The 12,205-nt window shown below is 35.6% G+C and overlaps 1 protein-coding gene across 1 annotated transcript in view; it reads left to right on the top strand.

The window, feature by feature from the left end:
- WDR64 (WD repeat domain 64) overlaps positions 1 to 12,205 on the top strand; it is a gene marked incomplete at both ends in the record, with an annotated part of 62,414 nt that overhangs the window by 10,400 nt on the left and 39,809 nt on the right. The window contains 4 exons of the mRNA XM_082276742.1: positions 3,657 to 3,764; positions 5,383 to 5,597; positions 6,121 to 6,255; positions 8,943 to 9,022. Of these exons, the coding sequence (XP_082132868.1) occupies positions 3,657 to 3,764; positions 5,383 to 5,597; positions 6,121 to 6,255; positions 8,943 to 9,022 (538 nt within the window). The remainder of the gene's footprint in view (positions 1 to 3,656; positions 3,765 to 5,382; positions 5,598 to 6,120; positions 6,256 to 8,942; positions 9,023 to 12,205) is intronic.

Below are 12,205 nucleotides of genomic sequence, written 5' to 3' on the forward strand. Positions count from 1 at the left end.
AAGTACTCTGCAGCAGAGGCCCTACTATTTGAAGTCAGAAAACAGCTCTGGGCCTGAGTTGCGTTTAGTTTTTACAAGGGCTAATCTGACCTGTGGAATTAGTGCAGAGAGGTACCTGTGAGAAATACTCTTGAGACCCGTTGACTTTTGGAAACTTTGACTAGAATTAGAGCTTCTCCTGCAGGTGTGCTACGGGAGTAAATTTTAGTTGTTCCTGCTTTGCTTGTAGGATCCATTTTCCCCAATCCAAATATGCAAAGGTAGGATCTCCCCCAGAGATGCCATGGGGAAGAAGCTGGAAGAAACTGGAGTGCTAGCCTAATGCTGCAGTGGGCTGCAGGGTCCCTTTCCTTTCTGAGCACTGAGCACTTGTCTTAAAATGGTTCCTCAATGAATGTGAAGGGTTTTTTGCTGAGAAAGTAGGACAGTATTTTGCAGCTGTGGCAGTATTGGGCACCTTTGAAGGAGATTTTTGCCATAAGAAGTGTGAAAGAAATGTTTAACATAATGTATGTTTAACGTAATGATATCTTTCAGTATAATGGTGTAATACTGTAATTGTTAGGATTGTGATTCCAAACAAATACAACACTAAAACTCATAGTTTTAGTATTTGTGAGCATCCTCTTGTTTCAGCTCTGTGTCAGATCTGTGTGGGCTACTCTGATCTGCTGTCACTGTTGTTACGGGCCACACTCCCATCCTTTCCCAGCTGAGATGTTTCCACTTTTTCAGCCTTTCCTAGAGACAGGAAGAAGTAGGTTAAAAACAATTTGGTTTCCTCTCCATCTTTGGGATGGAGGATCATTGCTCCTGAGGATCATTCGATCAGTTGAGGTCATTACTGCTGAACGTGACAGTCTCTACCGTAGAGCGTAAAGTCTTTCGGGGGAAAATCTTTGGTATCCCAGGGACATTTGATTGACTGGGGAGCTGACAGTGAAAAGAAAGGAGAAACCCATGCCCACAACCCTATGAAATCCCTCTATGTCTCAAAGATTTTATGGTATTTTGTGATGTCATTTTACTTTTGCTTAAGTTATTATATTCACTATTTTTTGTATCAAAGTTATGAAATTTTCAGATGGCTTAGTTAAAAATTACCCTTTTCTGCTTTGTGCTCTGCCTTGTCTTATGGAATTGGAATTTTTATCTAATATTCTTATTTAAGTGTTTGCATTGAATATTCCTGCCCTTGTTCAATCGAATTTTTTCTCATCTTTCCTCTAACTACTGCACTGAAAAGAGAATTAAAAGGGCTGTTATTGAACTTGAGGTCCCTGAAATTTTTGATGGTTATTGAAAGATTTTGATGCTTGTAGGGCATAATATTTTAAGCTATGTTGTTCTTTAAATATAAATTCCCGAATTGAAATGAAATAAAATTCTGTATTTCTTTGAGATAATAAATACCACTTTCCAGACAGTTGAAATGTATGATGCTAATAAATTTATTAACTTGGGGATTCTTTGAGAGATTTATCTTTAAAATTTGGTCACAGTTTTTCTAATGTAAAGCATGCTTATAAAAATGGAAGCTTTGCATCTTAATAGCTTTTATCTAAACACTTACTAAAAATCAAAGCACAATATCTTATGTGAGTGTAAATCATTAGATTAATATCTAAATAGCTAAATGGAGAAGGATGACTTTGCCTTTCAGGGCTTACATTTCACTTCTGATATGCAGAAATAATAGTACCTTCTTTTCTCACTATAATTATTATGCCATTTTCAACTGTTTTAACATCATCAATACTGGCATGAACAGCTAATTGATGAAGCTATGTATTTGTGTGCATCTTCTTGCAAATGAAGTAAGGTACTGAATTCAGGACTTATTCAGAGATAAGTTATCAGACTAGAAACATTCTGTCAATTGACAAACAGCGATGTGTGTAGAGGGTGGCTTATAGATTGCAACAATCCTTGTACTCCTGTGCTTTCTTCCATTCAGTGTCCTCATTTTTGAGGTGTTTCAGAATAGAGACCCACTCAAGCAGAGTGACAGTGGTCTTGGCCCTGAGGATATTAGGCCAGAAAGACTGTGAAACACAGTAGCGCTAGAAATAAAATCCAGTGGACTGCAGCCATCAGAACTCTCCTAGAATCATGATGGTATAAATGGAACATGAACTATGGGTACATTTGTTACAGGGATGTTATGGAGAACAGATCACTTCAAGAAAAACTGATTTCATTTCTTGAAGAGATTATGTGACTGAGTGAAGAGTAGAGGCATAAATATAATACACTTAAAACTCTGTACAGTATTTGACTTAGCACCACACAACCTTCTGTTTTAAAGTATGACCACTGGGGAAAACAAACCCCACCAGAGTGTATTGATTAACAATTGTCCAGCTGACAGGTCCCAAAGATGATAATAGCATAGAATCATTGCTGAATGATGATGGGAATACTGGTAGTAAATAAACCACTCCTTTCAAAAATGGAAATAAAATGTCTTTTAAATATGGTGTAGAAAAGCACAAACAAAACCGATGGATAAGCCAGACAAAGTGAAACAGAAGCTGTATTGAAAACAAGAGAGGAAAGATAAGAGCCCTTGAGTGACAGGATAGAAAAAGAAAATAATGAAAAGGTTGATCTGGTGCAGCTGCACTAAGAAGAGAAGTTCTTACAACCTTTCCTCTGAAGCTGAAACCTGTTACTTTGACTGCATCATCACAAGCCAACACAAGAAATTAGTGACTTAACTACAAATGTAAAATCATCTTTTTCAAGCCATTTAGTCATTTTTATCTGATACTGTTATAAGGACCTCAAAAAGCCACAGTTAACAAACTCTCCCATACGAATTACCAAAACAATCCACAAGGCCTCTGCAGGACTGACATTTTCCACATTTATTTTAGTAAAGGGCACAAAAAATCGTTGTAAATGTATTACCACTTGCCCACAGATCATTAGGAAGAAAAGAAGCTTTCTCCTGCAACAGAGTGTTGACATCCTCTGTCAGGATTTTGGACCCTTTACACTAAGAGCAAAATCAATATTGTGTACAAAAATGGAAATAAAAGTAGAAGCATCAGGAGTCTGATCTATACTTTGCAAGAGAAATTGTTTTACATTAATACCTGTATAATAGGAGGTATACTTAAACAATGGCTTAATATGGGCTTATGTATATATTTGTAAATATTTGATCTACCTGTTGGGAAAATTAAAATTATTTAACAAAGTTGCTTATTTTCATAAAAATTCATTTCAATTGGATTTTTGTTTTTATAGCTGAAATTTTGACTGGTTTTAAATTTCTTTTGTTTCAAACCAAATTGTATCCAGGTAAAAGCTTAATCTGCTTTACTATGGATATCTGAGCTTGCTCAGGGTGCTTTTCCAGTGTCATTACAGTTCAACTAACAGTATATGTGTATTGTGTCCTCTCATGTGAAACATTTGTGCCTCTGAAGTGAGTCATTAATAATAGAGGTTGAGCCTGGTGCCTCTTTAACTTCATGTATGAGCTATTCCTGGAGTTAGAACTTTGAGTGGGGCTAAACCTAGTAGGTGCTAGTGCAGAGTATACATGGTTTATGTAGAAGTGGTTTAAAATATGTACTTACATGATAGAGAAGTTAATAAATTTACAGAGAAAATCCTTCTTTAGCTACTCTTTTTATTTTCATCAGGATACTGCTTGGATCACTGGATGTGATTTCCTGCCTAATCTGAAATATGTCGTGGCTGTAACTGAAAGCACAGTCATTCTCTGGGACTATAAATCAAAAGAGAGACAGGTATTATGTTAGATCAGACAAATGCCAAAATGAAACCTTAAAGTTGATCAGTCTTTGTTTCTGGTATGCATTCACATCCCTTTGGTCTAACAGGATGAAGGCTTTTAACTTTTTTCTTTGTAGGAACTCAGTGAAACAGTGGAATTTACACTAAAGGAGGAATACTCTTTACACACCAAATGGGATTATTAAAGTATAATAAAAGTTTGGAAGAAAAAGAAAAATTTTACACTATAGTGCAAACAAACCCCCAAAGAATTTATTTTCCATGTGTACCTAATGCACACGTGTTCCCCTGTATATCTAATATGTGTGCATGGACATATATATATCTCAGAATCTGTTAAGAATCAAGGAACAGATTTTCCAAGGAATATAACATAGGTTCTTTTTGAGGTAACTTCCGGTTTTAAAGAAAATATTTTTTCATATCCTGTATTTTGTTCAGGACTTTCTAAGAGCAAAAACATTTTGATGTTAGTAATGTATGTCTAAACTGTTAAAGTTTTCTTTAATGCCTTATGCATCTTTTCTGACCCATATTTTAGCTTTTTCCTCCTGTTTCTGGGACTTCTCTTGGAAATTCCAAGTTAGCTGAGATGATGAGGAGAAGCAAAGTAAATATTTTTAGGATAAGATTGTCCTAGGACTTTTTTTTTCTCCCCCAATACTAAAAGGCTGCTTCCTAAGCTCAGGCAGGTCTATTTAAATCTTTTTTTCTATCCAATTGGCATTTTGGGAGGAGGGCTCAAAAATTTATTCTCCACCTATTATTCTCCAAATTCCCTCCAGTCATTACATCAGTGAGAGTTGCAGGTATGTTGATGAATAGGTGCAGCTCTCTTTCAGGACCACAGAAATAATAGTTCTATATCTCTATTATGTCTCTTTAATATTTCTGTGCTTCACAGGCAGCATCGGTGCAGTTAATTCCTATAGCATGTGAACAGTTCTAACCAGTTTAGGCTGGCAAGGATACTTTAATCAAATAACAGGTGGAGTCAGGCAGTAGAACCAATAAACAGTGTAATACAGATGACCCAAAATCCCATTCCTGGGCCTTCCGGCAAGATACCACAATGACTTGTGACTGTATTCGTTCCCACTATCTCTGTGCCTCAAAAATTGAAACACCTGCCCATATAAGTACACTTGGCACTCCCAGGCTGTATTATTAATTAGGACTCTGATATAGTTTCTCCCTGTGTGTTACTGCTATATTTTTTGGTTTGAATTATTGTTTAATTTGGTTATTTCCAATTTTCTTGTAGATAGCATCTTATTTTTGAACAGGAAACCAAACCATATACAGTCTTAGCAAATACACCATCCTATATAGCATGGAGAGATCCTTCCTAGAATTTGTAATTAATACTTCTTCACTGAAATGGAAAAAGCTACCTATGAAACAGAGTCTTGCTGAAACTCTTAGGGTTTGCTTTTAACTCTGCTTGGTGATGGTCTTCCCTGAGTTTCTGATATCAGGAAGCAGCAATCACAGGAGCAACTAGAAAAAACAAAGTCAAGATTTGAACACTGATGTAACTAGATAAGCATGATAGATTCAGTTTAAGGACCCTTGTGCAATATCTAATAAACTCTCTAACGTATTCCACAGAATAATGGTTTTGTCATCAAACCAATGAAAAACTGTCTGCTCTGTGTTTCAACGGTGACAATGTCAGATCACCTGGCTAAGGATACCATCTTAATGGGAGATGACAAGGGTTATGTTTATCTGCTTACTCTGACCAATGATGACTTCATAATGAAACAATCTAAAGCTGAAAAAGAATCACAATTTAGGTTCATGGACTCTGAATCTTTTAACATGTAAGTTGCATATGATAAAATATTAGCAGTCTTGTATTATGTTTTGTTTTTAATTTGGGTTTTGATTTCCCTAAATGGAGGATTCGCTTCTGTTTATAAATTAACCCCATCTAACCAAAGAAAATAATTTTTGAAACTGCAGTAAGTAGGATTCACTTGTTGTTGTGTGAAGGAAATGCCATCATTTTTGGTAGAAGATTTTACAAGAGATCGTACAACAGAGAGGATGCAGAATAAAATTCAAGGAGAGAATTCACAATTGCTGTTACCTGGTTTGACAAAGGAACAGCTTTATTGTGCCCAATTAGATGGAAGCATGATTGTGACTAGAAAAGTGCATGGTTCAACCTCGACTTTCTCTCTGCTTGCATTTAAGCTGGAAGAGTGGTTCTGTATCTGCCCTGGATATTAAATGTTAGCATTGGTTGTATATATAACCTCACTGAAGAAATCCCTGTCCACCTACGGACACATCACAGTAGTTGCTACTGTAGCCTAATAACTTCTCCATTTATGTCCCTAGGCCTAAACGCAAGCTACATGACGACTGGGTTGTGAAGATTAAGTATATTTCTGCCCTAAAACGTTTTGCATCCTGCTCTACAGACAGTATTCATTCATTTGTTTTGGATGACATAAAGCGACTAGAGGACAACCTGTAAGTATCTGACATCTTCTAGAAAGCAATAGATCTTCTGCTTTATAATTCTGCTGGAGATCAGTGCCTTGTAAGATGTCATCTTGTCATAATGAATCTGCCTTTTCTATTAGCCTTGTTAATAAAAACAAAAATACATTTGTTTAAATGCTTGAATATTTTTGTGTGCTAGCTTTTGATGTAGGAGAGGACTGTCCATATATGTTCAGTACTCACAACCCTTAAAATATGTTATGTTGACAGTTTTGTCTCCTTCATTTTCTCCTTAGCATGTAAATTTTAGTTAGAAAATTGATTGATTTGTTGCATGCATATCATATATCCATTCATTTAAAATCTATACCCAGAGAAAAATAAACTCAACTAAGTTTTATTTACAGTTTTAGTTTCACAAGTTTGAGTTATACAAGATTAAACCAAGAACGCAATTTATTCTGAGGGCTGTGAAGTGGTTCTACTATGCAGCAGGAAAGAGGTTATGGCCTCCTTATTAGTGCCAAGTCCTAATTCATATGGCTTACCAGTGCTATTAGTTGATTAAGCTGATTCCAAGCCTAATTATTCTGTGAATTTAGAAAAGTTTATAGCACAATTAAATAATACAAATTGAATTCGATGTAAGAAGGACCTATAAATAACATATAAATAGAACTTTTCATTCAGATGTCTCAAAAAATTGTAAATATTATATCAGCTTCTCAATTTCTCTGTGAGGTAAATCCAGAGAAATTAATAGACTTTTAAGGCTAGTAGCTACAACTATTATAATCTGTTTTATTTCTTGTATAACACAGGCCATAAATATTCATGTAGTAATTCTTGAATCAATACAGTAACTTTAAGTTTTATGAGTATTGCATGTCTGTTGAGGATGGGGAAAGTGAACTATGAAACACTTACAGATTGTCCAAGGTCACATGCATCAGCTGAGAAATCCTGTTTGTTTTTGTTGGGAGCTTTGGAGAAATAGGATTAGTTAGAAGAGGAAGAAAACTAAGTCTGCAGAGCCAAAAATCTAGTCAAAAGAGTAGATGCTACCATCAGATACTTCAATGAAGAACATAAACTGCAAATACCTTGGTAGTTCTTTTTCATTTCACACTGTCAATAGTGTCTCCAAATGCAATAAATACTTATCTCTAAGCAGTTTCACAAAACAGGTAGATGAATTTATGTTTAGACAACTGAAAAATTACACAGCTCTTAAAATGAAATTAATAGTCCTAAAAATATCTATAGGTCAAATCATTTTGAAATGTCCATTTAATAAGTAACTCTAATTTAAAAATATTGTTTACTGGTTCTAACAAAAGAAATTTTCCCAATTAACTTCGCGTCAAGGAATTGTTATTGTACGCAAAGAGGGATGCAGTGCATCTTCTCCCTTATGTGACTTGAGTTTCTTTGTCAATAATGGCTGGTGAACACCTATAATATTTTCTTGTAAAGTATTTAAAAAAGGGAGGTATGCATATGGTCACAGGGTGCTTCTGTTACAAGGCCATGGCTTGGACAGGACTTCACAGTGCCAGAATCCCTTATTTCCACTGATCTTGGAAGAGTATCAAGACTGTTCATTAAAGAGCTAATGAACAATTATATAGAATTATAAAAGGTGAAAAAACCTTACAAAATCTGTTAATCATACATTTAAATCAATTGTTATTTTACACCATCAAGAGAATCAAGACTTCTCTGTTAGAGCTCTGGAAAAAAAATCTTTTCTCCCTCTAAATAATAGGAAGCAAGCAGCCTTTTATTTACACCTGCCTAGAAATAACAAGCTCTTTCATTAATCTGCGAAGTTTCCAGAGTCTTTTGTTAGATTTACTGTCACCCCCATTTATGGTTTTCAATATTAATGGCTACTCTAGTCCAGAATAGATGAACTAATACTTGTCTGAATTTCAAAGGAAAAAATTAAATGTATACTCATTTAGTTCTGTACAGCTTATTTACACTGGCAGTCGTTGTTTCATGGGAATGACAGGTGTATACCTTGCTATTGCTACATCCAAAAATCAATAAAATATTCACTCATTAGTAGAATTGGATGAAAAATGGAGAAATAAGCAGAAGTTGCTCAAAGGATGGGTTTAGAAGGGACACTGAGTCAATCTGAATCTGTGTTAGTTGTTTGAATTCCCATGCTTTAGCAGTGAATGTAATAGAATAGCTGTTGTTTCACATACTTGTCTCATGTTGTTATACAACACAAAATAGATCATATAAAGAATATTCATTATACAATACATTGTACAGAAGCAACAGAAAAGTAACTGCATGTAATGTAACATTGAGATCACAGTAGACCTCCATGTCTGAAACAGGCAATTGCAGTTGCTTTGGTACTTTTCCTCAGTGATTAACTGCTTTAAGCACACAGACTTGTGTGCAGCTTACTTTGGCAACAGCTACCAGTTTGGGAGTCTGTTTGGAGTTTGCCTGTTAAAAGATTCAGGTGTATAAATCGGATATTTATTTCTTTAATGGAAAGTGCACCCTCTTTCTGTTTCATTGGTGCCAGTATCACTCCAAGTCTCTGTTACAAATCAATTCGCTTTTAACATGAGATTGTATACATTATGCAAACAGCTATTCTGTATACTACAGAAAAATAAGGCAGAATGACCGTAGACTGTATTTTTCTAATATTTCTTACATGATTGTTTTATTAACAATTGCAGACCTGTAAAGGAATTTTCTGTCTCTAAAGGAGTGAATGCCTTCACATACTGTGGAAAGGCAAAAGTCATTGTCACTGGAGGTAAGTATCAGGTTTTTTCCAAGACATACTCCTTCATCCATTTCTTCCCAGTTATCCAATAATTTTATGGGCCTGTCTGCTTCAGTGGTCATATTTTGTGCTGCAGAAATGTTGCTGGAGTATGGCAGCAATCTTGTTTATATATTGTGTCTGTTAAAAATTGCAATGTCGAACATAGGAATTCTTATGTCTATATTTAACAAGAACTAAAAAAAATGGCCAAGACTGCTGTCCAGCCTTGATAATGTACATGGCAGTATAACTCAAAAAAAAAAAAAAAGACCTAGACATGGGAAATAATTCATGTTGAATTTTAACAGTTTCCCAAGAGGAAAATAGTGACAGATATCAAAATAAATATCAGACAGTTCTATTGATTTTCTAGACACAAGATTTAAGGGAAAAGCAATACAGCTGTAGAAGAGTTATTAGGGAACATTCTGAAGTTCAGCCTTGGAGCAGATACTGTTTATACTGATTACCTTGTCATAAAAAAGTAGTCTGGAGAAATGTACTGATGACATAAAGGAGGTCCTATAGAACGAAATGTGGGTAGAACTGGAGGATTTTGCTGTGGTAATAAAACCAGGGTGAGGTGTCTGAATGGGAAAGAAGGTCAATTACACAGGAACTAGTAAAAGTTTCTTTTACACACTGGAAATCTTCTTCTGGAAATAGAAGAAGAGAAAAATCTGGATAAACTTTCTAAGAAAGTTATAATAGCTGTGGTAGGCCAGACCAAAGGTCTGCCTAAAGCGCTCACCCCACTTTGTCAGTGACCAGCAGTAAACACTTGTGGCACAGAGTAGGAATAGGACAACCATGCAGCAACACTTGCCCTAGGTACCTGTGCTGGTTCTATATTGCTGATATGAACCACATTTGAGAAAGATTAGGTGAGTATAGAAAAAGGGTGGGGGAAGTCTTATCATGGAGAGACTGTTCATAAAACAGAATCACAGAATATTCTGAGTTGGAAGGTACCTGTAAGGATCATCAAGTCCAACTCTTATGTGAATGGCCCATAAAGCGATTGAACTCACAACCTTGGTGTTTTTAGCAGCAGGCTCTAACAAACTGAGCTAAGCTCTAACTGCACCATTGTGCAAAGATTAAAAAAGTATAGTTTCTATAACATAGAAAAGTGACAATTAACAAGGAATGCCACTGATGTCTATTAGAGCAAAAATTAGAGCAGTGATGTTCAGGAAGAGTCTTCTGTCCAGTGGCAGTTGCAGAAAAATATTCTGAGTTTGAAATGGAGCTTGGAATTTTGAAAAGGTTAGATTGCATACTTGTGATGGTTGCAGGATAGACTTAGAATGCAGGAGCTCCTATCCCATCTAAACAGATACCTAATCAGAATATTTTAGAAGCAGATGAGTTTTCTCAACATTGAATTCTAATTTGTTTTGACTTTCACTACACAAAAGTATTGAAAGTGTGGGCAACATGAAAAAAGTTTAATAATACTGTGTTTAAGGACTCTGTAATGATGATTTTGATGATTTTTGAAAAAGTGTAAGAAACTGTACTTCTAACAGTCTTCCTGTCAATTCATAATATTTACATACCCTTGAGTTGGAATCCCATCCTGCTTGTTCACCCAACAGCCATGGTCTAGTTATTGAAAGACATCCTCCTGCCTCTCACCCTCATTCCCAAAGCTTAGCCCTGCTGCTCCTCTTGAAAAAGAAAGGAAATTATTCCTGAGCTGTATAACTAAGAGTCTCAGAACACAGTGGGAATGCATGTCCAAAGACAAAGACAGGGTGGGATCATCTCTTTAAGTTTCACTGTGGAGTTAGATCAGTCAGGGCCTACTATGAAGCCAAACCAAGAATTGGAATAATGCTACGGGTCTTGAGAGTCCTGTCTGCTAAAGCCTTCAAAAGCTTTAGAATTCTGTGCTCTCTTAATAGAATGCACTGCTCACAATGGCACAGCATGCTGCCAGGCTGGAGCACACTATGTTTGCCTCTGTATCTTAAAAGTCATCTCACTCTTAACTAACTGAAAAACACACGTTGATGTCCAGTTAATGACAGATGTAAGCTATTTAAAATGAACAGAAGCTAGTTAATTAGGGAGCCTGCAATTTTATCTGTAATATACCCTAAAAATCAGAGACCATAACAGGTAAATAATTCAGGAATCATAATATATAGATTTCTTGGTGACATGTTCAAACATTTGTAAGAGCTATGTTTATTTGTCGCATTCAGTAATTAAAATAAGAGGAAAATCCAGCCTTTGATTGCAGGCTAGCTTCTAAAGTATTCAGCAAGGATATATCTGCTAAATGTTTTACTAAGCCTCAACTTAATGTTATTTAGCCAGGTGTTTATAGCACAAATGGAATGTTACATACTGTGATGAATTATTATTGTGACTATTAAAGAAGTCATGTTTTAACACTCTTACTCTTCTTACTGAAAGACACATGCCCATGAGTTTTTCAGTACTGTGACACAACCTAATTTTATCTTCTAGATATTTGATGTTTATAAAAATGAATAAGATAAAAACAAACCTGGTACTGAGTTCGCTTTTCATGCTTAAGGCTAGATTTCAACCAGTAAAATTATAAAAGCCTGATGGCAGCCTAAAATATGGAGCCCAGAGTAGTTTAAAATAACTTCTTTGTGTACCATTTTGCATTAATATTACATTGGATGGTGAAGTTACATGGTTTTCTTCTTATTCTGTATTCATTTCAGTTCCAGCTATGTCTTAATCATCACTTCAAGGGCATGACTGCAGTTAAAATCAAATTAGGTATGCATATAAAAGCAGGAGATGATCAGGTTTAAATGATACTTCAACTTCTAGCCCTATTAGTTCTTCAAATCTGGCTGTTGTTTTCCTGTGAGCAATGAAGCAAAAGAAAAACTATTCATGTTTTCTAAATCTAACAATAACAGATTAAGACTGATAAAAGGAACTACTCTCTGCTTGTTCAGTTTCCTTTGTGAATTCCTGGAACAAGTGAAGCACATTTTCAGGAATTCCCAGGAATCTTAGTGATAGAAATCACATACCAGAACTCCTCTAATATTAGCTCTCAGAAGCTAATGATGCAGTCTAAATTTAAGAAAAACATAAAAGACAGACAAGGAAGCACAAAGAAAAAATATTGAGACATTTGTCAGTATGATAAGCTAGTTTGCCAGATGTCTGACT

Source organism: Coloeus monedula (genome assembly GCF_965178545.1).
Source record: "Coloeus monedula genome assembly, chromosome: 2".
Classification (NCBI taxonomy): domain Eukaryota; kingdom Metazoa; phylum Chordata; class Aves; order Passeriformes; family Corvidae; genus Coloeus; species Coloeus monedula.